Raw genomic sequence first — 27,950 nt, 5'->3', positions numbered from 1 at the left:
TTCATCATGGATTAAATATTTTCCGTTTATCGTTTGGTTTTTAGAAAAAGTAAGAAACTCGAGAAATAACCCCAAACAGTTACCCAGGAGCTGAAGCCATGAAATGGGTGGGATTGTCGCGGAAAAAAAAAAAAATCACTTTTCATGGCAATTAATCAGTTGTCAAAACATTCGCCGATTAATTTTTTGAGAATCGACTAATCAGCTAATCGACCGATCGACTAATCGCTTAATATCATTGTTTTTTTTGTATGTAAAATCCTGATTAGGAAAGTACAGCCGTCAGATGGATGCAGTGAAGTAGAATTGTAAACTGTCACGAAATGGAAATACCCGAGTAACGTATGTGCGGTGCAAAGGTTAGACAGGCACTCGGCCGGTTTCCGCTGCGTGACAGCTCGACTCGGCCCCTCCTCCCGTCACGCGCATGCGCTTCGAGTCTCCCAGCTCGTCATGGCTGACACGGGCTGGCCAGGCTGTGCGAGGGGTTTGAAAGGTGTCGTGTTGGACATGTGCGGCGTTTTGTACGACAGCGGAGGGGGCGACGGCATCGCCGTCCCTGGTTCCATCGAGGCCGTGGAAGCGTGAGTCAATAAGTAGCTCGTCGTTCCAGACGCTGTTGGGAGACTTTCGCCCGGTTGCGTGCTGAGCCCGTGGACTCGAAGTGCGCTATGCTGGAAACTTAGGGATGTTGTCGGATCCTCGTAAGGCTCCCAAAGGGTCTTCGTTTATGTAGGATTAAAGCAGCCACTTTATATTTTCAAGGATGTGATGACAGCCAGTATCTCAGTATCACTGTGTTGACATAAGCTGTGCGCCCTATCCTCAATCTGACCCCCCCCCCCCTTTTTTTTTTTTTTTTTTTTTAAAGCCTCAAGGCGTCTGACCTGCAACTGCGCTTCTGCACCAACGAGACCCAGGCCACCAGGGAGAAGTTCGTAGCCAAGCTCCAAAGACTGGGCTTTGACATCTCTGTGCCGGAGGTCTTCTCGCCTGCCCCTGCAGCCACGGCAGTCCTCAAGGAGAGGGGTCTGCGGCCTCACCTGCTGGTGTATGATGGTAATGCTTTTCATGCGTCAAAGGCTCGTGAGACAGCGTCTGGTCCCGTACATGGCATACATGCCCCGCGAAGACTGGCTGGATGACAAGTCTATCCACTTACAGGCACGAGTTAGTTGAACATGTTCCTAAGATGCAGGTACAGGAATTGGCCATCAGGGCTAAATTGTAATGATTAAGAATCTGCTCAGTCATGTCTACAAACTTTCTTTTTGACAGCAAAACTGTACACGAAAGACACATGTCAATATAAATTCCTTCTGTTAAAGGATAAGACCGGCGATACTCTGTATGTTTGATATTGTCCGCAAATCCCGTGAAAAGACCAGAATAAACAACGTTGGCCCGTCAATACATTCTGACTTTAGCGGCCTTGTCTTCAAAAACATCCCAAAACATAATGTGTTTGCGGGCTGTTTTCTGGTGTGGATTTTGTGCACAAGTGAGTATTTCTGGCGGCAGGATAGAGTATGTGAGAGTAACTCATGATACACTGCCGTGCCCGTGTTTGTTGTGACAAAGCAACATGTCGTTTTTTTAGAAAATAACTGGATTCTGAAACAGAGGAATCAGATAAATCAGGCTCTGGCTACACAGACAATACGTAGTATCATGGTTGACAGTACGAAAATTATAAAATTTCACCAGACCTTTAAATGACCCAACCCTGAAGAGTATTAAATCTGATTTCCGTGACACTTTTAAGTGTTCAGTTGTGAATTATGTCTTTACTCTTCTGCAGGAGTTCTCCCGGAGTTTGACAGTGTTGACAAGACCAACCCAAACTGCGTGGTCATTGGAGATGCGGCTGAAAATTTCTCCTACGAGAACCTGAACGAGGCATTCAGGGTCCTTATAGGCCTGGAGAAGCCAGTGCTTTTTTCCCTCGGTAAAGGGTAAGCGGATGTTCAGTTCTCCTTTAGTATATTGCCTATTCCAAGCAATAAACACGACGTGAAATATTGAATATCTTTTCAGAACTAGACAAAATATTTTTGCTGTTTTGCTGTCTTCCTAGGAGGTACTACAAGGAGACAGATGGTTTGAAACTAGATGTCGGGGCATACATGAAAGCTCTGGAGGTACAGTACTATATGTGCATAATGTCCTATGACATATTCATCAGGAATAGATAACAGCGTTTTCTGAACGTGTGAACAATGACTAATTACTGTTAACTTTCTGTGCCCTCCAGTATGCCTGTGATTTAGAGGCTGAAGTCATTGGAAAGCCATCCACAGTGTTCTTCCAGAGTGTTCTCAATGACATGGGGCTTCAACCACATGAGGTATGCAACAACAGGTGGTGCTTCATGTGCAGGTTTATTGCCAGGACAGGATTGCCGTGCAATAATGAAGGTTCTCGCCGTGGGTAGTCTTCTGCGCTTCGATCTCCGCATTGTCATTCGCCCGGACTGGGAATTAAGTCAGTGAGCTCAGAATCGCACTTATTTTAGTAAAAAGTGCTTGGGCTCCTCAGCTCTCAACAGGCCAGTTCATGCAGAGCGTATGCACTTTTATGTCGCCGTAGTCGGAAGCTGCTGTTGTCACCCCCCTCTGAGCGGCAAACACGCAGCAGCCAGCATCTGCAGTCGTGCATTTAAGAGGAAAGAAACTATAACTGTCAAGGGCTGTTGTGCAATACGATTGCACAAATAGTCTCAGACAGATTTCAACAGACTGCTGAAGGCTAAAGAGAATCAACATGACATCAATTCTTTCTAAGGGTCTGGTTTTTTTTTAAGTGTTAACTAACAAAGCACACAGTTATAGTTTTCTGAATTATGCGTTTTAAAATTCTCCCTACAGACAAGCAGGAAGCTCTTTTGAAGCTCTTGTGATTTAGTGTCTAAAAGACTTCACGCATTGTTAACTGTAATGTTACTTCCCTTGTGTAGACATACAAATACAGTGTATACATATACACGGTAGTGCTAGGTAGCTAGTCACAGAGCCGGGTCGACTCTGTTGTGTTACACGTCACACCTCTGGTTCCAGAGCACTGGCAAGATATCTAAAATCACACATGGGTGTGGCGACATGCCGTCCTTGTCGGGTTCAGTGTAAAGAAGCAAAGCCAGAATAATGAGGGGTCGTCTTAACGGCAATGTAGTGGGATCTCTGTTTAAAAGAGGCTTAAGAAACCTGGATTCATCTCATTCCTTGCGTCACTCCATTTTCTGTATTTCCTGTCTTTCACTGAGACGTGGACCTTCTCGCAGCTACGTCTGCCGCCATTCCAAAAACCTTCAGTTACTCACCTTCCTAATGCGGAGACGGTAACGCAAGGGTGCATTTACTGGACCTTCCTTGTTCGTAGAGTCACTGACTTACTAAACAAAGTGAAACTGCCCCCTCTGGTCTTTCCTTTACAAAACTCAAGAATCCCTGTCAGATCAGAAGTTTTGACTCCTATCACAGAGCAAACAGCTGGACTCCAGTTGGAAGATTGAGTCTGACACACTCAAGTGAGACGGCTCTCCTCCTGTGTTTGAGGAGCTCTTTATACCAACTCCGGCTCTCTCCCTGACCCCGATCCTCTTCCTGCTCTGTGTCTCTGCTGAATTTGTAAAGTCAACCTTGCGGTGCGGTGGTTCTCTTACTACATGACCAACTGCACCTAACGGGTTTAGGTTCACTTTTATTCATAGCACGTCCCTTATGCTGGGTTCCCGCCTGTGTCAGCCACTCCTGTTCAGCTCTGGAGCAGCGCTTAAAACTAGTTCACTTTTTCTTATCACAAAAACGATAAATGTTAAAAAATATACTGAATGCTTATGTCCTATGTATCCCCTTAACATATGCACTCAGATGTGAACAGATAGGCAGATAATTCGGTTCTTATCTTACATTTTTGTAACTCCCATCTGCATGAGAGCATGTACAAAGTCCCTCAACTAAATTCTAACGATCTCTCTCTCTCTCTTTCTTCTCCTTCCTCTCATAGGTGATGATGATTGGGGACGATCTGGTGAATGATGTAGGTGGGGCCCAGCACTGTGGAATGAAAGGTGTACAAGTCAGGACTGGCAAATACAGGTCAGTGAGTTCCTGATCGCACATATAGAGTGTCTGAGTGAACTATGGGTTCCTCGACACAATCCAAACCTGAACATGACTCCTTATTGGCCACTGCTGGGCAACAGGTGTCCCTACTGGCTCGTCAAATATCCTTTAACCATGCCAGTATGTGCCCAAATGAAGTGTCCTTGACCAGCTTGTTCTCTGGATTAATCTGTGCTTTTAGGCCTGGAGGTAAAGAAGATTACTTTTTTTTTTTTTATGTTACCCGCAGAAATATATGATTTATGCCTTAACATAAAGTATCACATAAATCATTATCCATATTTTAAATCTGTCTGCTTTTAGAAAAGCACATTTGAAGAAATCGATGTAACGGTGGACAATGTTTCAATGCATTTTTTAAAAACCTTCCCACGTTTTGTACATACTGTGAAGCTAGTCTGACTGTTTTGTAAAATCAGGAAAAAAAATCTATTTAGCTTGTCGTCAGACGAGGGCACCCTCACACCAGGTTTGCGAGCCAAAGTTTCCTCCGTAGCGCGCAGACTTCCTGTGAGCCAGCCACCTCATTCCTTCAGTCCTCCGGATTTGTTTATTTGATTGAGATTCCACCAAAAATAGCTTTATTCTCTCCACATGTTGAAGTCTCATCGCCCACAAGGTCGTAGTCACCGAAGGATTTACGGTCCAAAATCTGGAGATCATTGAGGCGCATTTCTTATGGTGTAATTACAGAAACATATGGCTGATTATTTTAGAAGTTATGTGTGGCATGAGGAAAAGAGAAAAGTGACTGGAAGAAGGAGGGGACAGTGTTATATACTTATAATGTATGTTTAAATTCATATGGTAACTGGTGTTTTTAATGCTTTTTCTGTATGTAATACTACCTTAGTCCTAAGTTTTATATGTGCACTTAGGAAATATTTATAAAAATGGATGGGGAATCCTGAACATTTTTTATTTTGCACTTGCAAAACCTTGAAAACCTCTTTTTTTTTTTTTTCACTTTTCTCATTTCAAACACAGCACCGCTTACTGTGACGCAATAGTGGAACTCTTTACTTAAGTTAAAGTGGCAATACCACAACATAAAAATTAAACATTTAAGTACAGGTCTTAGCAGCAAAATGTACTCACCTAGAATTGCCCATTTCAGGATAAATCGTTCTTAAATACTCATGCGTATTGGTGGTTTAGATTAAACTACTCTTCTACTGCAAACTGTATACTAGTACTGCTTTTTAGGTATTTTAATATACTGCATTGCATCATATTTTTTTGAGTTTGTCTCATGCGTTGCATGTAAATACTCAATAATTGGAAACTACAGCTGTCAAGTACACATAGTAGAATAAAAGTTGCAATTTTTCCTTCTCAAATTTAGTAGGATAGAAGTATGAAGTTGCACAGTTGCAAATACTCAAGTAAAGTGCATATTCCTTAGAATTGTACTTAAGAATGGTGCTTAACAAATCAAAATAAAAGCGCCTTGTTACTTTCCACCCGTGCCGTGGAGTACATCAAAACCTCTTTCCTAATATCTCTACCATTTTGTTTGGCCATAAACCACCGGTTTAGTCTGAAAAGCATCATGCTTGCTGACCGGCCCCACTGCTGTGCACTGGCATGCGGGTCTTGGTAATGTGACCAGAGAACGCTGAGTAATCTGCTTGAGCATCAGTCAGCTTTAATCCTGTACTAAGAGCACAGTCACTCACTGTAAAACCTGTCCTCTGTCTGTGCAGAGGACAGAGAGTTATTCTTGTGTGCATGAGGGAAGTATGTGGGTGTGGGTTTCCACTTTCCTGTGCTTTTTTTGTATGTTGCTGGCATGTGCGTGCATGCATGTGTAAATATCGATGCCATGGTACGTGTGTTAAAAGCTAACAGTATGGCGTGTTTCGGTCATCACAAGTATAGGAGGCTGAATTGTTTTTGTTGTTTTTTTTTTTGTTTGTTTTTCTTAATGCAGATTCTCAGTGGACTGAGCTGAATCCATCTGGTTTGTGTGACCTCATAATCTTTTTCCCAGCAGCTCAGTTCAGCTCCAGTGTACTCACACTCTGAACAGTGTCTGAGATACTTAACTAAACACAGGATAAACAGATAAAATGATATCATTGCTCACCCAGAGGGTTTTTTTTTTTCTCGGAGGAGAGAGAGAACTGGTTAGAAGAGTGGGCTGTGTCCCGCACAAGAACATATGTGGAATCAGGTCTGTGTTACATGACATATTGTGTTTCAGCCGTGGTGGTCTAGATTTATGGACTGATTGGTGAATGGAGTTTATATATGGAGAAACACACGCATATACAGACACACTACAGCATAGTGGATTAAGAGCTTTTATATAACAGGTTCCATGTTTTTTTTTTTGTTTTGTTTTGTTTTTTCAGAACAACACAGTAAAATGGCCCTAAAATGTTTATCGAATCGAAAGTGCTATATTTATGACTGCATTCAAGGTTTTGAAGTTACAGTGTCACTCATGTGTCTTATTGCAGCACAAGCTATTGCATCATGTTTGTAAGTGAGCAATAAAAGAAGACACTTATCTTCGTATTTATGGATTTCTGCCTCTGAAGCCCAGCCAATAATAGGAAGTAAAGATTGGGCATCAAATTAAAATTTATTGCTCGAAAGGCTGTCATTTATACATTAAACATAGACAAAGATCCAGATCTTTCATTAGACTTATTAGGCTATATACAGTCCCTGAGAATGAGAAGAGAAACAGTGACATTAACAGTGTTTCTTTGGGACTGTGAGTGATGGGGAGATGTGAGATTTAACATTGTTTAGCCAAACAGGCCCAGTGACCCCGGGCTTGCTGGGAGCAGCCATAAACCCGCAGTCAGATCTATGAAAACATAGCTGTTTCCAAGTCAACCAGATGCTGCGCAGGCCTCCAGTTCCCATCACGCTTGGAGAAAAGACTGCTTCAAATACCTCAGGCCTGGTGACAAGACAGGAAGGGAAAGAATGATACAAATCACAGACAAAACTAATCATGTCAGCTTACTTTAAAAGAGCTGAAATGCTTTAAGCCTTACTTAGATCTGTCAAACACAGAAACTTTCTTATTTTGTGTGTTTTCACTGTCTGCTTTTTTACATTCTTAACTCTTATTAAATGAATCACAGGTTAATCCAGGTGAATGCTTTGAAATGAATCCAGTCATTGTTGGAGTTTGCTTTGACTACCTTTGGCTACCTGTTCGTGGGTTTCTTCAGAAAGTAAGATTAGAAAAATGTGGCATTTGTGTTTACTTTGACATAATCTGACTTAATGCTACAGTCTTTTAAGACGTCAGGTTTCGGGTAAATGGATCCATGTTGTTATAATCACGTTAATGTCTTCAATGCCTACAAATAACGGCTGTTAAGACTGTAGGTGCAATATAGGGGTAATTTTAATAGAAGTGTTAGGGGAGTGCTCTGCTAGCCGTCAGCCTTCTCTTGTGCTTAAATAACAAGCAAAGGTTAGTGCACTTCCCTCAGGGGAGCCAGAGAACCCTTTGCTCTTTAATATAGAACAGGTTTGCAAAGAGGGGCCTACCACCAAAAAGTGGTTGGAAATTAGATTGGGAGTATGGAGATCTGACTGCGGATGTTAATCAGCTGCATGGGAACAATCTGCCGACACTGCGCTCTGGTCCAACCCCTGCTCTGCCGGCTCTGTAGTTATGTGTTGAATTTAATTAAAGGTGCATATCAGAACTTAATACTTTAATACCGAATTCTGTCCATACCACAGAGTATCTGCAATCGTTACATGTTGAAAATCAGCACCAAATGCTTGGGAAGGTTGTTAGCCTTATCTGCTTAATCTTCAAACAGATAGTTCCGGATTTACATTTTTTGATTATTTTGATAAAGCTCATCTGTTGTTAGGAAAAGTTCTTGGACTTCTGTTGGTTTTAAGTGGAACCTAACAATGATGCATACGAGAATTTTGGATAATTTTGTTAAAAATAAGTTTTTTGTAGACAAATGTGTCTGTAGTAAGCAAATTGGGTATGAAAGCTGTATTAATTGATGTTTTGGCCACTTGGGGGAAGTGGGACGAGCTGTAAACACAAAAGGACACAACTTCACAAAGTTTAGATGTTAAACGTGTCAGAAAATAGCTTCCTACTTAGACATCCACTAAGTGTGGAGCACTGGTAACATTCTTTTTGGAGTAATGTTTCTGGCCACCTTTCTAGTCCAATACTCAGGCTCCTTTTTGCATTGGTTTGGTTTCCATCAGCAGCTGAGGAAAATTAAATATTCCACTCTGTTTACCAGCCAATCGCCATTTGGTAATGGGCAGCTAGCAAACAGTGAGTTTATCTTTCTGCTCAGGTTTGAAATGAGGTTGACGTGAGCGCTGAAAGTAAAATTTTCGGGAATAAAACCCAAACAATAAGCTGAAAGATGTTAAAGAGCTCTGTAGAGCCGAGAAGAACTTCAGGGTTGGGTGATTTATTCTCTGAGGGTTCATCACCACGAGTGACCCCTTTCACATTACACGTAGTCATTTGATCCATTGTTACTATAAAAACATTGATGAGTGCAGCTTTAAAGAAGTGTGTTTTGTAGTGGTACAGAAAAACCCAGAAAAAGTGTCAACTTGGCTGCAGAATGATACCCAACCCTACACAGCAGCGTACTACTCCACCTGACTCTTCAAACTGTTACCAGTGTACGAGACTGGCAGAGCACTCAGACTATGAGTATGTCGTCCTTGCTCTCTTGGTCCAGTGGCACACTCATATATGTTAGTCTGTTTTACATCGTCATCTCCAGCGGTTTGTAGTCCTCTGTTCTTTGTTTTTGTTCTCTTATTGTCAAAGAACTGCTTCAGAACAGAGCTGGGTATCTTTGAAGTGTCATAAAAGAAGGCTCACATCATGCTGTTCCTTCATGCGCTATTTGTGAAACAGTTTAATTGCTACTCCTAGCCAATAGAATTAGTTTCTGAATCTTTTAGTCTCGGCATGCTGTCTGTTTCTTTTCATATCTGTGACGATCAAAGAAGCAGAATTTCAGGCCTTTGATTTAAACATACACCCTCGGCATTGGCATTTTTAATTCTGCCGAAGAGAAAACAGTATATTGATGTGTCAGGTGCCAACGCAGCATTGATGCAGGTATTTTGAATGAGGGCTAGTGAGTTAGCAGAAACCTTTGCTGGATTCCTGTTGGAATCTGGCAGAGAAAGCACAGCAAACATTTTCACACAGCAGCAACCATCTTCAAAATGGTTTACATTGTAAACCTCTCCCTGTGGCCCACGCTTGACTGCTAATGTGAGTGTTGGGAAACTGTTTTCCAGGCAGGCTGGGCCAGATTAAACCTCTCCAGAGAGAACTAGTCCCTGATGATACAAACTACTAACCATTTTGCAGAAACTGCACCCTGGTTCGTGCACTATCTGTCTGCGGCCGTCATAGAGGGACGAAACAGGAAGCGAGCATTCCAGGGGTCCGGTGGCCATGTGATTGCCATGCAGATTAGTTTTCCTTCTGTGTTTTTTTCCGCACTATGCGTGAGTTACACTTGCACTGCCACTCCAAGCTCACACTCTATTTAGGAAAACAAACATGCTAACATTAGCGTTTTAAGTGAAAGAAAGTGCCGAAGAAAAAACATTTCATTATTTTTATTGCTGTATCCATGCCAAGTTGACGGAATGGAAAGACCTGGAAAACCTTGCGTTATTCATCATACTTGTGAGCTTTCACACATTCCAAAAATATCTCAGCTGCTAGCCTTGTAGCCACACCAGATAAATGTAAGCTAAGTCTAAATTAGCTGATTTATATCATGTTACATATATATAGCCGTTCATTTTACAAGAAAATTACATTACAGCCTCATGGTGTCACTATGGCAGTACATTTATGCATACATACATTTTCACTCTCTGTTTTTTTCCACTCCACGACTGGTGTGAACTCTGTAACATTGTGCATTGAATAACACCAGTTACAACTCACAGTTCTCACCAGATGGCCGGTATGCAAATAATCAGAGCTATCACTGTAACTGCTACTCCTATAATCAGAGTCATCAGAACCGGCAGGCCTGGGATGGATGTAGAATGAGGGTGAAAAGTATGTGGCTTGATGCCACAGTGAATTCCTCTAATGTGACCTATTAAGTCTTTCTTTCATGGACATCAGGCAGTGGTATTGAATGCTGCACTTCATTTCTTAGAAAGAGGGCACTGAAAGCGTTTAACAACTTAAGACAGACTTCCTTCTTCACATCTCCTGGCACCAGTAAACTGTAAAATCGTCTCTGTCGGGTCCAGGTCAGCTAAGGTCCAGAGGAATCAGTCACCAGTGTCCAGCGTGGGCCGAAGCCCTCCCTCCTCCCTCCCAGCAGCCCCGGGCACATAACCTATGATGAGTGATGATATCCAGCGCAGATTTCCACTGGTACCCGCTATGAAGTCATGCAAGCAAAGCCATTTTCGGTGCAGCGAATAGAGGGAAGGACAGCTCATTAGGAAAGCAAATGGCCCTTCAGCCTGAGCAAACAGATTATAAGACTGAGGTACGGCTCTCACAGTCAACAGTTCTTTGCTTTGACCTTAATATGTGGGAGGATGTGGCTCAGGTGGTAGAACATGTTGTCCACTGGTCGCAGGGTTGGCGGTTCGACCCCCACATCCTCCTGTCCTTATGCTGCAGTGTCATTGGGCAAGACACTGGGAACCCCGAGTACCTCAATTGTTGGTCGCTTTGGACAAAAGCGTCTACCAAATGAGTAAATGTAAATGTTAATATACACGTACACGTTGTACTGTACATTGTTCCTTTAACATAACTTCTACAGTACAGGAAATCAAATTTTTTTTCACAAGATCTAAACTTAAACTTGTTCTGGAGGTTTCTGATTTCAAAGATTAGCCTGGCAAATAAAAAAAAGCCCTCAAATGTTTTGCTCTGTTACATGATGTCATGATGGTGATACATCTGGACTATCTTACAGATATTCTGCCTTTAAATCTTTTAATACAAGCCTCTGAAATGGATTATTTACTGCTAATTTGATGTCTGTTTTACTGTTTTTATCATCTATTCCAGTTTCTGCCCAGTAGGTTTTAGTATAAATTTTTCTTATTATGTTTGCACTAACACTATTTGCAACGTCTGATACGTCTTTTTTTTTTTTTTTTTTTTTATTGTACACAGGGCGCTTATGCAAAAGCGAGTTACCAGCTCTCCACCCTGACTAAATATACAGGTTGAACAGCTGACAGAATGAAAGGTTCCATGGAAGAGTGAGAACATTTCACTGCATTTTTTTGTGTCTACATAAAGATCAGATCTCTGTTCTTCTGAACCAAACCGACATTAGACTGAACACAGCACAGCAGTGTTAGGTTTATGGATGGGTTTTGTCCCGTGCAGATCTGTGACACTGAACCCTGACAGGGCAGCCATGTATTCTGTGCATGGCTGTGGTTGCAGCTTAATCTCCTTTATAAACTGAGCGCTGCCCCTGGGATGGTTTTCAGGTACATACTGTATTTCAGCCTAGCTTAGCTTTCAGTCCTCCGCTGGTGTCCTATAGCCTCAGTGGCCATGATAATGTACATGGTTTCAGGTGTGTGCCCGTCAGACAGGGAGTGGTCGTCTGGAATGTATGTGAATTACTAAATTTCAAGGCCTTGTTTGTATGCATCACCCAGACAATTACGAAAGCTCTTTCACCCCTGAGAATGCCTATAATTACCTTGTTTTTTTTTTTCTAGGGCACAAATTTGTAGAACTGGATTTAATTTGAGAGAACAAGTTATGCGTGAGCTGCAGTTTCTCTGCGCTACTGCTCTGTATTGACCTTTTGTGAACTGTTTTTCTAAGCAGACAAGAGTGTAGGCATTTTATAGCGTCTACTATAGCAGTACAGCAGCACAATCCCACGCCCTGTCCTGTTAACCACTCTTAGCGCATTAGTTTTGTCTGTGTGGGAAGGAAGTGAAGTTATCTCATTTCATTCTTCTCTGCTGAGGCCGTGGACTGTGAACTTAAAAGCTTGTCAACTGGACAGCCACAGTATCTCTGAATGTGTCTGTGAGGTCTGTTTGCGTCTTCACCATCATAGAGACTGTTTACACCAATCCAGTGAATCATATTATGTGCAATATATGGTATTTGAACTGAATCAGAATCCGCAAGGACCCTCTTTTGTGTCTAGGTCCCCCCGGATCAATTCAGAGGAACTGAAATCGAGCAGTGTGACCCGTTGGGTTTTGTTTGTTCTGTGGAAAAACAGGCAGATTGAGTAAACCGTGGTCAAAACAAGGTATAATGGCAAGAAATTCAAGAATGCTGATAACAATATACATTTGAATAAATATGCACATAAGCACAGTGTCAGACCAGCATCTCCTTTGTCAGTCAGCAGCAGGGCCTTGGCAGGATATTTGTATGGTAAAATAGGAAAATACATGTTGCGTAAGGTTTCCATCTCCACTGCTGGATTTCCCTCCTTTTTAACAGATAACACATGAAGGCCGGCTTTTGTTGGTTTGATCTCTTTCCTGGCTGCACACTCCCACCTTATCCATTCGTGTGCAGAGGAAGGTGGGTTGCTCATTTTAAAATGTTTTGTAGGGCCTTGGGATTGCAGCAATTAAAATTTTCACAAACGAGCAAGTTTTTTTACAGTGCATATGAACGTTAAAATTAAGATGTCATGTTTACTTAAATTGTCTTTGAATATATAAAGGATGGGTTAAATCAGATTTGTGGTCAAGGGCAGCATTTACCACAATGCCATACAGTCCTGGTAATTAATTTAGTTCCAAATTAATGTTTTCATCTCAATCCCATGGATTGGAATCAGCAGTTTTGTGGGGAATGTAAACATAATCAATTCTGGGAATTAGTTCCTCATCCAGCCAGCACTCTGTTGTTGGCGTGAGACACAACACTACTTTGTCTTTTTTTTTAATCTTTGGTCTTTTTGTTCCTAACATTTACATTCATATTTCTATGCTTTTTAATAAGAATATTCCATTGAAAACAGGATTTTTGAGTCTTATTGCTTGTTTGCTCTTGCTCACAGAGAACAGCAGCTGCAGTCAACTTGGATGGATAACAGCTGCATTGTATTTCAGTGGTGACCAAGACTCATGGCAAAAAAGTCCAAAATGTCCATAGAAACCTCTAAAACCACTAATGCAGCATAATCTGCTTCTCCACTGTCCATCTATATGCTCACTATGTTTAAAACTCATATTTTTGCCAAAATAAAGCTATGTACACAGCCATATTTTGCCATTAGGTTTGTTGCTAGCAGGGTCAGCCATTTTATTGTTTGCAATGAACATTAGCAAATACAATTGCGTGCAAAAATCGCATGCTAATTGTGATAGCAGAAACAGTTTATTTTACAATATTTTGGCAAAAAATATCAGTATTTGGAATATAACTACCGTTCTAAACTTCTCAGACCACTACTCCAGCTGTCCATCTATATGCTCAGTATATACCCTGATATTTATGCCAAAATATGACTAAGCAAAACTATATTAGCCACATTTAGCCAAAATATGTCTTAACGCAGCTATATTTAGCCAAAGTGCAGCTATATACATAGCCATATACAATATATTGCCATGTGGTTTGTTACTAGCATGGTTTTCCATTAACGTTCATTGCAAATAGTTCAATTTAGCAAACATAGTTACATGCAAAGATAAACCCTAATTTTGATATCAACGGAAACTGTTTATTTTACAATGTTTTGGCAGAAATCTTTGGCAAGGGTATTTTGAATATACCTAGCATTCATGTGGACATTGGATTCTCTCTGGACATTTCTGTTTAGATCAGATAGACGTGACATAATAACATAACAGGGCACCACAGATTGAGTACAGATTCTAGATGGATGGAGGCATTAGCTGCACAAAGAGGTTAAAGACCTTGATGAGACTCCACTGGGCGCCCAAGCCTGGCCTGCCATCCCTCACCACCCTGGGGTGACAGCTTCCCCTGCCTGCAGGTTCCTTTAAAGCCGTTATAAGTCAATGAGATATTAATAATTAACCAAAGCTTTTTTCACAGTGAGACTATACTCCCACAGCGAGACAAAGGAGCCGGCCGGGCCTTGGCCACTGAGCCCCTAGTCGGTACTTTTCCACCCATGAGAGAGAGAAAGAGAAAGAGAAAGAGAAAGAAAAGGAAAAGGAGGGAGAGTGGGAGAGAATCGGAGAACTAAAGCTCACAGATGGCAGCCTGAAACATAGCCCTGCCTCTTAAATACATGAGCACAGGCCCTTAGCCATTTCAATGGGGATCCAATCCCTCTTGCAATTACCAATAGACAGGCTGCTTGGCTGGGGGGGGACTTGGGCCCTTGCCTGGTTTCTTTTGCAGCCATTTTTTGCAGCCAACGGTTTGCGTGTGGTTGCACGCGTGTTTGCATTTTCTGTTTAAGAAGCAGGTGACTCAGCAGTCCTTTACCACTAACAAAACGCTCATACACTGTGAGATATAGAGGCGCACACAAATGAATGCTCTGCAGGTCATCAGCAGCTCGGCTCATAACATGCTGAAGAAAAGAGCATGGTTAGATCTAGGTCACATGAAGCTCTGCATATTGAGCATGGTACTGACAGGACAGCTGTGAAATGATGAAGGGAGTTTTCTTTTGTATTATTTGGTCAAATAAACAAGAGCCATACTTATCAAGTGAAACAGTTTATAGCTCTGTCATGACTTTTTTAAGAGTGAAATATATAACTCCTAGAGGATGTTACAAAACTTTTAGCTTAGCACAAGAAAGGAGCACCCCACCGATTTAGCCTTGTACTCATTAATTGTGGGACTCACAATGAACAGTTGTGAAAAGAAAAAAAAAAAAAGCAGATCAAAATCAATGCAGCAGCTGCAGTGCAACTGCCCACAGTTTGGTTGGAGATTCAAGTGTGCTATTTTAGTGGCAGCTTATCACATCTAATGTTAAGTTACAGTTTAAAGGACCACATTAATGATTGTGCATGTTTTTAATATTTACTACAAACAGTTTTATTATAGAACAAGTAAACATTTTGCAAGCCATCATGTATTTTTCCTACATTCCAGGGAGGCGTTGGTTTGGATTCCTTTTTTTTTTTTTAACAAATGGAAATCTATGAGCAGAGTCTTGAAACTTGCTTGAGTTTTGTAATTCATCTTCATGAATGTTAAATGTGCCTTTATTTTTCCCAAAATTCAATTATGGTTACAAGACAATGCAGTATAGACTGAAATAAGTCTTCACTGCACTGCATTACCGCAATAATAATGGAACTTTGACAAAAAAAATAATAGTGTGTCCCAACCCTTGGTACTTGCACTGCTGGATGTACTTCTGCATTTTCCTGTGGGTATAAGCAAAGCTCAGCTAATTAACTCAACTCAACTCAACAGAAATTGTGATTTGATTAAAAAAAATATATATATATCAACATATTTTTGTTACGGAGAAAAATCAACAGTTAAATAAGATTACAAATGTCGTGATGTTGATCTTTAATAAGTTTACAGTAACCAGTAAACTGGCCATCACCCTGAGTAAGTTGTAACACCATATGTTTCAATTTAGAGTGCATAAAAACTAGTTACCAAGTGAGCAGAGAAGTCAAAATGGTTAGTTAAAAGCAATGGATAAACAGTTGAAATAGCTAAAGGTAATGAATAAAAGGTTGAAATAGTTAAAAGTAATGGATGAGTGGTTGAATGGTCGAATACTAGTAGTATGGATAAAATTGACCCAAGCAGCCTAGACACTGACAGTTCAGTTGTATGAAAAAAATACTTTAACAATATCACAATTAATAGTGTGAAATGACATCCAGTTTAAAATCCACTCATTAGAACATACTGTATTTGGAAGATGATGCTAGGGGGTACTTGAGCTCATCTGATAAGGCTGTGGGGGTCAGTCTGAGAAAGAAAAATCGGGAACCAACTGGTCTAGAGGATGTCTGGTAATTGATTTTCATATATGGAAATGAACGGAAATCATTGGCTCCTCGAAAGGCAGAACAAGTACTTCAGAAAATCTAATACTACACGGCAGGCATTTGAAATTGTGAGCTCTACTGTGTATAAGATTTAGACATAAAAACCTGCAAAAACACTAGTGGAGTCACTTTAATGTCTCTGAGAGGCAGAAAGTGAAAGTTTATGGTTTATATCCTGTTCGTTTAGCCTCGGATCTGTTTGTGGTTGGGAAAGACAGAAAGTTTCCAGTGGGTGGTTTTGACAGTTCAGGATATTCTTTATGTGTCTTTCTCACACACAGAGACATCACTCGTACTCACAGGAGGCTTTCATAGAGCAACAGGATGGAAAAAAAAAAATCAAGTGACTCTTCGTGCGGCAACCAGGGAATCCCCTTTGTGTCCTGCTAGATTGGAAAGAAGCGTTGTCTGTGTAAAGTGTGAAAAAGCATACCGCAGCTGTTTGCTGATCATGACTCAACATTATACAGCCTTTGTACAATAAAATGATAACGGTTGCTACATGGCCACAAACTCCGCGGAGGATGTGAAGGCTTCAGCTCAGCATCTGTCGTTTCTGTTGCCATAACATGCACGTAACATGGTGGTTTTCCCCAGTTCAGTTAGGCTGTTTTTTTTCATAAGAGGCTGCAGCTGTATTCCCTCAAGGGTGTAATGTGTGTCCTCTTGCAGCTCTGTAAATATCAGGTAGATGAGAAAAGAACTAGCAAAAGTGAAGCTGAAGTGGATGTTGATGATAAAAACAGGCTGAAACATCGTAGCTGCCTGGAGTCATCTACTCTGTCTCTTCCGCTCTTTTTGAGGATCCTGATACCGCATCAATCTCTCCCAGGACCTTTTTCTTTATAACAGGGCCAGTCAAACTGTGATCACATTCTCACCCTCAAGGCCAAGACTCCTGCAACATGACTGAGCAGCAGAAAGGGGAGAAAGCTTTGTTTTGTGTTAGTATCTTATGTCACCCACATGGCTTGCCTGAATGGTGCCTTCACTGGTCTGGTATGAAAAACGCACTTCTACACAATGAACTGGGTTGAGTGTTTCTGCGTCTCTCGCTGGCCGGCTGAATCGTTTCCTTTCAGCGTTGTTGTAACTCTTATAAATGTCATTCCCCACTGTAAAGCCAGGTGACGGCACACATTACAAAATAGTGAGGGTATTACAGTTTTACGTGTTTGGGGCAGAGGATTTTACAGAGGAAATAACATCATGAAAACTTAATGCTTTTATCATTTTTAGGTGTTAAGTGACATGCCTACTTGCATTTTGTCAGTGTCATATCCTTGTTGGTTACCTTCCACTTCTTATCCTCGCCCTCTTTTTCGATGCAAATTTGTCTGCGTTTGTCTTGCGCTGTCACTGCCTTCAGATCAAAACGTTGTTCTGAGTATCGTGTACATGCGTTTTTTGCCTCAGGTTGAACTTTTCTTCTCTGCCTTCATGCATGCCTTATCTGCTTTGTCTGCACCGTGTGAAGCAAAAGGCATACTCAGCAAAGGTGATGAGGGCAAGGGAGAAGTGTAAACTGAAATCAGGTGTGACAGTTTTGCTTCCTTCTGTGCGCATGTGTGTCTTTGTTTATATGCCAGTTTGTTAAGCATTAACTGATAGGAAGGTTGCCGTGCCTTTCACCCTGCGGTCAGCTACCTTGACAATGAACTGAAAATATCCGAGCAAAACAAAGAAGACAGTACCCGCATATCATAATGTTAAACAACCTCTGTTTCCCTTATTTCTGTATCATGCCTGATCTGTTTTTCTCTTTCATGAACAGCTTACTTTCACACACAAGTGCACTCACTGAATCATTCGTATCCACTTTCATTTCATGCCGGCATGGCCTGTCCTTATAAAAATGAATCTCCGTGTTTGGTAGAGCCAAATATCATGTTATATATCTCTCCATATGACACTCTAAGCCACTATAATCTTAAATTGCCTGAGCAATATATACATGGTACGCATTTTCTCGTGTCCAGCTTGCACACCTGTTCAATCCACTGTCATGTCATAGCTGTTGTGAGAGATTAGAAGTTTATGTACCTGTTTTTTTTTTTTTTAAAGCACACTGAAATTCAGATTACCTGTTGACTGATGTGATAGGTGATTTGTTTTTTGGAAAGAGAAGGTTTTAGTTTTAGGGTGGATTCCTATGAAATCCTCCAAGAATCAGCCAGTCGTTTAACATACACATTCAGCATTCGTAATGAAAAATGAAAAATTTCCATTGCCAGTTCCCAGATTACCAAGGTGACATCTTCACCTTGGGATCCTCAAATCCATCCAAAGTCCTGCACTGCCTCTGCAGTTCTTTGCCCACTCGCAACCCAGCCCTAGCAATCATTTACTCACTTTCTGGAGCAGTTTTTTTTTTTTCTTTTTAGTTTTTCGATATGGTGGCAGCTGCGTTGAACTAAATTCTTGGCTGCTTCCCACCTCCTACCTCAAAGCTGACCTCATCCCTGCGCGATGGCTGTGCAGGGTCCATCAGGCTCGGGGACCAAACCTATCTCTTCAGGTGTATTGATATTGCATTGAGCTGAAGGATACACAGAGAGCTGCAGATTACCTCATCAGTAACACTAGCTGTATTGTGCTGAATTTTGCATGGTAACAGTGACCTGGTTACTCCTACATTATTCATGGCAATGGGGGCAAAGCCGCAAAATGAATACACACACGTGCATGTGTGCATATCTAAAAGGCAGAGGCCAGGGGAGATTTAAAGGAGCATGAGGTTGGAGAGACAGTGTGGTCGATGCCGTTGGCCTCCGTGTTTGAAACATAAGAGCCATGTGACTAACTTGCTTGTGTGTTAGTGGCTGTACGTGCGTGTGTGAACTCAATCAGTCCTTGGGCAGAAAATGGGTGTGGGAGTAATCCAGCACAGGAGACATAACACCTCGACCATTAGCAGACCAGCTCACATAACCCAAGCGCTGAAGGCTGACAGACATGCGTAAACACATGGCACAGCTTCCCTATATTCACTGCGGCTTCAGTATTCAGCACCTCTCTTCCACCCCTCCAGTCCCACTCGCACCCCCCGTCCCCACAGGCCTCTTCTTTCTATCGCTACACTTGGGCGGCTCACAAATATTTGCCATGGTCCTCTGCGAGCTCTGAGAGGGGAGGATTAATGGTGGTGTGTGCCGCACACCCTGGACCAGACAAAGCCTCCCCATCTGGAGGTCTAGCCCGTGAATGGGCGACAGAGGCAGCACACAGAGTCTTGTCAAGGCAGCCCGCGGTGGGCGGATCTATAGGCATCACTTCATTAATGAGCAGGAGTCCTGGGCAGTCCTGCAGATGAATGAAGAGGGTGTCGCCGTCTTTTGATGTGATGGAGAGGAAAAGGGTCCTGCATTCCGGCCCGGGCCTGGTGCCACGCCAAATGGATCACATTTCCCCTACCAGCTGATTAAACAGCCATATCTGCATCCATCCCTGGGCACTGAGCCAAACAATGGCAACAGCCGGGGGGGCAAGGCTGCCCCATACCTCCTATAGATTTTCCACTATTTAGGAAACCAGGTTGAAACCAGATTATGATAATAGCCTTAGTCAGTGGTTCATGACATTTTTGGCCTGTGATCTTTGTTTATTGGTTTATTATTATTATCATTTATTCATTTCTCCATGAATATACTATTCACATGTGGATACATTATCTGTGTACAACATACTGTTAACATCAATCTCATAACCCATCCCTAGTAAACAGACTTAATAATTGGACACATAAAAGCTTGTCACCCTATAAAAAGAAGCAATGTCTGCTGGCTACCCTTTGCCAGTTGTATGTCTGTGAGCCAAGAGAGGTTAAAAAAAAGAGTGATTTTTATTTTCCCCTCTCTCGGACCAGTTGGTAATTTTTTCATGGCCTGTAGAGGTAAAACTATTCAGTAAAGTATATCCAATTGTTGAGATTGATACTTCCATAGCGCATGGCTAAAAAGCAAAGTTTGGAGAAAAAGTATGTTTTTCTTCTCCTTTCTATTACTATATTGTGTGTCTTACAAATTGGGTCCTGACCCCCCTTGTTGGAAACCACTGACCTAAGTCACCAAATTATTCTCTTGCTTTTATTTTTAGAATCGGGTACTTTTGGAATTAGCAGTTCTCATTAAAAGTCCACAGTTGGTTTATTTTAGTTACCCGCAGATATACTAGAAAAGTCGGGAACACCGTCTGACCGCTGGTGAGAGAGAGAGAGCGAGAGAGAGAGAAAACATGCACCACCCTGCAGGGGGCCTTTGGCAAGCAGTTGCACAGACACCTTGTAGTGTGGAGAGAGCAACACAGAGAAAATTCACCAGAAAAGCTTACTTTTTTTAGTACGTTGCTGTTGACAATAAGTGAACTCTTATGATCATTTGGAGAGGACACACGCCCTATTTATTACCAAAACATTCCCCTTAAGCTTTCAAAGACAGCCTGTAGAGTAATTCTGCTTGGCTCTGTACAAGCTTTGCCTTTCGTGACTCTTCCTAGCCAATCATGTCCTGCTCTCTTCCAGTTTATACATTCAGTATTGTTAATGTGGCTGATAGCATCAAGCTGCTGGCCCTTCTTGTTTACTGACCCTTGTGTGGCGACTGTTTGTTCCTGTTTCTTCCCCGTGTTGCATGTCCTTAAGTGTGTGCTTTTGCTTCTCCACCCTCAGGCCCAGTGATGAGAGGCACCCAACGGTGACAGCCGACGGCACTGTGGACAACCTGGCCCAGGCTGTGAATATGATCCTCAGTCAGAGGGGCCACTGATTTCAAGGAAGTGGACACTCTCCACTTACTGTGACCCAGGGTGATACAGGCTAGTGTCCATAGTATTTTCACATAGCTCTGAGTGTTGTGTCTGATGGGAAGGGTGTACCGCATCACGGTATTCCAACGAACGTCTCAAGACAGTACAAAACTAAAATACCGCCTTAATACCGTAACAGTCAGCACTCCTTCTACCGTCAAATATGGGGAAACGCCCACCCATCTGCATGTCCACACAGAGTGTACTAGAAGAGAAATTTGCTGAAGTATTGTCCAGGTCTGCAAAGATAGTCTGGAACCCTTTAGAGACCCTAGAGAGATTTGTCTGTACATGACTGGCATAGATAAGATACCTCAATTTGAAATAAATGTGCCTGTAACCTGCTGCTGACTGACAGTTAAAAGGGAAAGTAATGCTGTGTGTTCGGACTCCCTGCTAATGTTACACAGTCAGAATCTTTTTGGAGCCACTGTATATGGAAACAGTTAAACTGGTTAAACTGGAAATGCACAATGGAAATGTAGCTGTAGTTCATTTTAACATACACTAATTAATGTAAGTAGTCTGTTATACATAGGTAATATTGTTGTCGCTCACTCCCTTTACACAAAACATGTACAATCTTAATGAAGTGGCAGGGAGTAGTCAGTAATATGAGTTGTTGGCTTTGACTATTATGAATAAAGCTACTTTATTAGTCTGTAAGTTGTGTAGAACATTTTCTCTGTTTGAATTTGCCAGTTTGTCTCAGCCATTGTCACAGAACTTTTTTGGGGAAAACAAGGGCTCAAGGTCTCAAAGCACTGGGGAAAATTTAGCCTTGGCTCTGGTCTAAACTGGAATCCGTATCGGGGCAGCTTTTGTTTTATAAAAACAAATGGCTGAAAATGGGAAGTGAGCTGGTCTGAGAGATGATAAATGCAGAACTCAGCCGACTGTGATGAATTACGCCGGTTCTTGAGCTCATGGTTCTCCCTCTGTAAACAAAAATGAAATGAGCTCTCCTTCATCAGAGTGAAGAATCACATATCTACCACTGCTTATCTTTATTTACTTGACTGTAAGCCGCCTCTGACGGGGATTGTCCCGTCGTACTGACATTGTTGATTCCCACTCATTACACGTAGTGCATTCACTTCAGTGTCTACAGAGAGGTTAACTAAAATGATGAGGGGACCCAATCGGTTATTGGTCATCTGTGTGCCAGCTGGATCATTGAGGCCTGCGGAAGTGGGGCGTAAAACAAACGATTCTCCATCGCTGCCCTCAAGGTTTCAGTGTACCAAATAGAATCATTGAGAACAAAGGCCCATTGCCAAGTGATTCATTGAGGTCTTTCTGGTTCACTTCACCATTAGCTGACACAAGCTTGAGTGTTATTGGACAATTAAAGGTAATGAAACGCTATGAAGTATTATGTGACAGTGTTTGAGCTGGGTGTACCACTCCTATTTCTGATTTGAAAATATACACAGTATTAATGTACGCGAAAAAGTACTAGCAGCTGGTACCCACTTTTCTAACAATTTACACATTGTTTGACTCGGTTTTTTGTCCATTATGTTACAACCCGTTGGCCTTGGATGGAGCTATTAAACATGCCTTTGACTACTCTCCAATGAATTCGCTTGGCTTTAACTAGGTTTTTTAATTTTTTTTTCCTCCAGTTCATGGAAGTACAGTCATTCTGAGGGATATAGGCCACAGTTTTCAACACCTCCTCTTGGCAGGATCATCATCACTAGGTGCCGAACACAAACACACACACATGCCCCAGAGCTAGCCGGTTGTTAACCACACCTCACAGGCTGGCCCGAGGTCATCCACCCATTTCACACAAGTTACAAATTAGCAACAGTTTACCTCTGCAGGCTGCCATGATGGGGTAATACTGATACGTTCCTCCTGAAGTGCAGCACATTGATTCCCTCTCAGACTCCAGACTGCGAAGCTAGATTACCTTTCAAATAATCGAGATGACCTCTTTTCAGGAGACATGTCTGGGCATGTATGACCTCACTGCCACGGGACAGTATCGACAGACTTAATACACTCTCAGTCCTTCGCTGAATGAAGCTGCTGTTTGTGGTGATTTTCCAGTTGGATGTTTTTTACTAAGTTAGTTTGTCACCTTTGTACTTTTTTTGCACCCAAATTGAATTTAGAGTTTTGTCATAACGTATTACGTGACCGCAGTTAACCTCCCTGTTGACATGCGTTAAGTGTACTTACTCTCAAGTAAACACAGTTAGTCCTGTAGCAATTAACCTCCTAAACACTCTAGTCAGTCACCTGGAAAATGAAACAATTTTAATCATCATTTTAAGTGATTGATCAAATAAAAATGCCAAATATTTGTAGGTCTGGCTTCTCTAATGTAAGCTTTTACATTAAAAACTGAGATAGTCATTCCGAAAGTACTAAGTACTTTACAGTTTGGCCTCAGTTTACTGCCTTTTTTCATAGGCTGATGTGTATTGGCAAACAAGTCTTCATCAAACCTGTATTCACAGCTTTTCTGTCACATATCATTATAAACTGAACCCCTTTGGGTTTTTCAGACAAAATAAGCATTTGGAAGCTGAAACATTGAGCTCTCAGAACTTGAAACTAGAGTTTAATCTGACATTTTAAAGACTAAACAATGAATTACAACCGACTAATCCAGAAAAATAGTTCATTTTCGTAAACTCCTTGTCATTTTTCAAACTTGGCATTTTTCTTGCAACCTTCATTCCCATCACGTTAACTTGATTCACGGCACACTTCAGCTAGATGTGCATCTGTTAGTATTGGCTTCTACAGTCATACCAGAACACAATTATGACTGTCTGCGAGAGTATCCGCACCCTTACCTCCCTTCTCTCCTACGCCGACTTCAGGTCATTAAGATGATGATCTCATTGTCATCTAATGTTGACTGACACCTCCTGTAGCATGTGACTGTGAGGACGACGAGGAGGGGGAGGACGAGGAGGAGGAGGAGGAGAATGTGGCCCTGTGTTAAATGTGTCCTGCCTAATCTCCAACATCCAGTGCTAACATTCTCCTTATTGCGCAAGGTTTGCGTTTGTAACCGAATCCAACCGTGTCACGTAACAGAATCAGTGAGTTCCTTTGACTTTTATTCAGGTTTACATAAAAAAACTAAATCAAAATTATTTTTTATTTTATTTGTTGGAAGGATTATAAAGTAAAATCTTATGGCCCTCGAGATCATTCTACATCTTTGCGGAGTAAACTCTACACGCACTGCTGTGTGTACAGTGTGTCTCTGAGCAAACATTCATATACGTTTTTATGTCATCTGTTTGGGTTAGGCTCCTCTTACATGGCACGCACACTGCTGCTCTTGTAACGCACCTGCATTAACCCACCTTAACAACTGCCAGCTGTGTGTTACCTTGAACTTTCATCTCTGCTCATTTGGCTCTTCCTGTTTGACAGGAAATGGCGGGTCAGCTGACCAGACAACGCAACACACCTGCAGCTCTAAATACACTGTTATCCGTGGAAACATGCGCTTGTTTTGACAGCAGCCAGCTATTTGTCCCCTCCCTCCTGTGTGTGGAGCGCTGGTCCATGTGGAGGCCTCTTGCTCTTACTTGCCAAGCCACATGGTTTCCCCACATTTCATCAAACTCATTCCCTTGTGGGCAGCCGTGCTGACAGCACTTGGTGGAATAGGAGGGCCCTGAAACTTCAGAACTCGTCAGGTTTGGAAGCCGAGGCCTGAATTTCCTCCATACACTCGCTGCCCCCCCCCCCCCTTCCCCCGGCCCAACCCCAGAGAGTCTTTACAAGCAAGTTTAGTGTCTCAGTTCATACACAGAGCAGTCTGTACTCTTCTGACATGGTCACAGCCGTCACAGGCCCCTCCATGGACACGACCCCTGCTCAACTGTCCTCTAAAGCCTCAGAGACTTTGCCCCCCAGACACAAAGCGTGACCCCGTGATGTCATAACCGCGCGTGTGCGTATGTATAATCCGGGAGAAAGGGTGGTCGTATGTCACCACGCAGTGTAAACGAATTGTCTTCGTCTGCAAAAGGTCTGAAGGCTTACAGCTGACCTCAGTTTTAAAGCCGTCTGCCCCTGCTGGAGCTGTCTCCTATTAGGGTGTCCAGTTGCCTTTCGTAAAAGCCAATGGATGCAGTTGAAAAGCTCAGACCTTAGATCCTAAAATCATGCTGCTGGAGGGACACCTCCTGGACTGAACTCTAAAGCTATTAATGACTATTTTATGTGAGAAGGCTTGTGTAACCTTGATCCATCTTTTCTATGTAGGTGGGGGCTGTTGCTCCGCAGACGTAACACTGACTGAAGTTTAAAAAGTCCGTTGTACCTCACACACAGTTTGTGGTTTAGTCTTGCATGATTCTGACAAGGTGTGGGCTAAATTCAACCTACAAAGACAATAGTGTAGCACTTCAATGCATATGAACACATGCAAGAAAACAGAAAAAGCAATTTTAGGGTTTTTCACTTCATTTAGGGCTCAAGGTAGAGTTTGTGCTCTCGGTATTCACACAACACTTGCTCAACTGGAAATGTTTTGTGGCCACGTGGTAGTGCTAAATTGCTTTTCACCCTGACCACATTTGAGCTGCCAAGTGGAGGTAGGCAGCGAACCAAAGAACTAACGCCAACATTTGGTTTCATATCGCATACTGTTTGATTTTGTTTACATGAAAAGTTCCACTCCTTAAAAAGAGTCATTTTCAAAAACTCTATTTTGATGTGTTTTTGGGATGTGTTCTTCTGTCTTTTGTTGTGAAATGGGAAATTGCTCACAAACCTTTCGCAGTAATTTTAGGATTTAAATATCAATAAAAAGATGTACTTTGTAAAGATTGATAATAATAGTGTTACCCCCATTGATTGTCTGTATTGGGGTGTTGACATTAAATTCAGAGAACTACCGATAATTTTAGAATATTGAATGTAACTTAAATTGTTAACATGTGGAGGCAAAAACCTTGTCATTACAGGAAAGTAAACAAATGCGTTGTGCGCTATGGATATATCTGCATCTGCTGTGGGACATCTAGTGCCTAAAGACTGACTGAAATGCGATGTGAATCATCATTAGAGCAGATAAGACCGTGTATGAACTCCAGTGACAGTTCAAGTGTGACCCACCGCCATGTTGCGTCAGTGCTGGTGGGGGTTGTGAACGAGTGTAGTGCGGAACATTGGCATGGCATGCCCCTCCTCTTATACTCCTATCTTCTCACAGAACACAGCCTCCTTTCACCTCTGTCCCTCCACTGATTAAAGGCCGGGGGGCCTCCGTGTTTCGGGCTGCTACACAGCACGTTTACAAGGTTTCTCCTTAGCCATTTCCTTCTCGACTCATTACCCGAAAAGGGCTTAACGGGTGAAAAGAAGCAGCTTGCATGTACCACAGGCAGCTCTGACACAGTGTAAATATGACCTCACTGTGTAGGCATACAGATTCTCATACAACAGCATAATAAGCCAATCCATTACATGAATATGCATTGGCATTGTAGGAGAGTTTAAACAGACAAGTATGCTTTGTGTCATATTTGTATAGCATGTCAAGCAATCTTCAAATTACTCAGCCGTTCTTTAATGAGGCGATTTACTCCCCTTAATGCTACCTTGCGCGTTCAAAAAACGACAAGCATCGTCGCAAGTCTGAACAAACATGCAGAAGTGGTATGCAGTCTCACTGGAGCAGTGGATCAGTAACAACAGTATATTTCTGGAGGTTTGCACAAGCACAAGAATTGGGCCGGGGAAGCAGACAAACGGAGCAGCAGCAGCAGTCCTGACACATGGCCCACATTCACAGCCGCCTCCCACGTCACTGTGCTCCTCAGAGAAAAAGCCCCTTTTGTTTTCCCAGCGCAGGGAGGGAGGGAGGTCTATGGGGTAAACCGCCGCTCAGCTCCACCACTCCACCCGCCATCAAAAAAAAAAAGAAATAAAGAGACAGGACTTCCCACCCCTGCCTGGCGTCATCCCTACTCACTCCCCGCTTCAGCACACAAACACAGGCTCATCAGTACTACCATTACTACGGTTGTGATTGTCTTTTCCTGCTACTTAATTGGGTCAGTCTACATTGTTGCATTAAAGACGTCTCAAACAGTAACCTTGCTGTAAATGCATAGGCTCTGAGAGTTTTTTTTCTTTCAGATTTTTAAGTGGAAGTAGAGAAACCACAGTGTAAAAATACTAAATGACGAGAAAACATCCTGAAACTAAAATCATTTAATCAGTAAGATGTACTTAAAAGTACAAGTACGAATTTGTGTCTTTTCACGCCCACTTGCATCCTTCGTTTAACTTTATATTCAGTTGCGCCACATCCAATATTCACTTCATATTCTTTCTGAACACACAAAGATATAGTCTGGAGTTGGCATCCAAAATTTTGTGGGTACAGATGCTGAAATAATGTGATTACAAATGACACATTTAAAACTGTGTTTATTTGTATAGAAATATGCTCATGTTTTACATAACTTTGTCGTTACAAATCGTAAAAAGAATATTAACGCTATTAGCATCACAAAGTTTTCTCTCAAACAAACGGGAGCATAGCTCTCAGAGAAGCCTGATGTTATTGTGTGAAATGTTAAGCTCTTCAATATACTTTACAGGTGGTGTGTGCGTGCAGCTTGTTGCTCGGGAAGAGTGAAAGGGGCTTTACTAACAGTAGCTCTCGAAGTAGTCTCCATTTCTGTCCATCATGTACCCTTGTACTATTGAAGAACGTCAGGGGAATGGACACTCTTTCTGGTACAGAAAATTTATACAAACCTGCTGTGAATTCTCTCCAAACATAGTACAGTGAAGGTAATCAGGGTTACAGAGAAATGGTTAAGACCCCAGTCTCTGAGCCAACATTAATACATCAGTTTTATATTCATCAGTTCTATTATCTCCACCTGAACTCATCCTCTTGACTTCCTTGTTCTCCTGAGACACAATTGAGATACCGCACAGTGGGGGAGTAGCTTCACTACAAAAAGTCCCCGAAAATGGGCCTTGGCCCACAAAGCTCCTGCTCAATCTCTCCTTGAGAAAAAAGACAAGTGCTGGATCTGCATTAGC

The 27,950-nt window shown here is 42.1% G+C and overlaps 1 protein-coding gene across 2 annotated transcripts; it reads left to right on the top strand.

Moving 5' to 3' along the window:
- The first annotated feature begins 400 nt into the window (after positions 1-400).
- On the top strand, positions 401-21,270 carry LOC120794100 (phospholysine phosphohistidine inorganic pyrophosphate phosphatase). Of its 2 annotated transcripts, none has more exons than XM_040134766.1 (7): positions 401-584; positions 872-1,059; positions 1,802-1,955; positions 2,078-2,141; positions 2,255-2,347; positions 4,006-4,097; positions 20,764-21,270. In XM_040134766.1, the coding sequence occupies exons 1-7, from the start codon at positions 454-456 to the stop codon at positions 20,858-20,860; spliced, it is 819 nt and encodes a 272-aa protein (XP_039990700.1). In that variant the 5' UTR covers positions 401-453; the 3' UTR covers positions 20,861-21,270. The 2 variants fall into 2 exon arrangements, with proteins under 2 accessions (XP_039990700.1, XP_039990701.1); XM_040134767.1 differs by lacking the exon at positions 401-584 and adding an exon at positions 620-732.
- Positions 21,271-27,950: the final 6,680 nt, after the last annotated feature.

This window comes from Xiphias gladius, chromosome 9, assembly GCF_016859285.1.
Source record: "Xiphias gladius isolate SHS-SW01 ecotype Sanya breed wild chromosome 9, ASM1685928v1, whole genome shotgun sequence".
Taxonomy (NCBI): domain Eukaryota; kingdom Metazoa; phylum Chordata; class Actinopteri; order Istiophoriformes; family Xiphiidae; genus Xiphias; species Xiphias gladius.
Note: the sequence above shows the minus strand (reverse complement) of the source record. Positions and strands in the feature narration are given on the sequence as shown.

Excerpts from the sequence above, each read along its gene's own strand:
- LOC120794100 (XM_040134766.1), top strand. The coding sequence starts at position 454 with ATGGCTGACACGGGCTGGCCAGGCTGTGCGAGGGGTTTGAAAGGTGTC. Across the intron at positions 1,060-1,801 it reads TCACCTGCTGGTGTATGATG|GAGTTCTCCCGGAGTTTGAC; the intron begins GTAATGCTTTTC and ends ACTCTTCTGCAG. Across the intron at positions 1,956-2,077 it reads CTTTTTTCCCTCGGTAAAGG|GAGGTACTACAAGGAGACAG; the intron begins GTAAGCGGATGT and ends CTGTCTTCCTAG.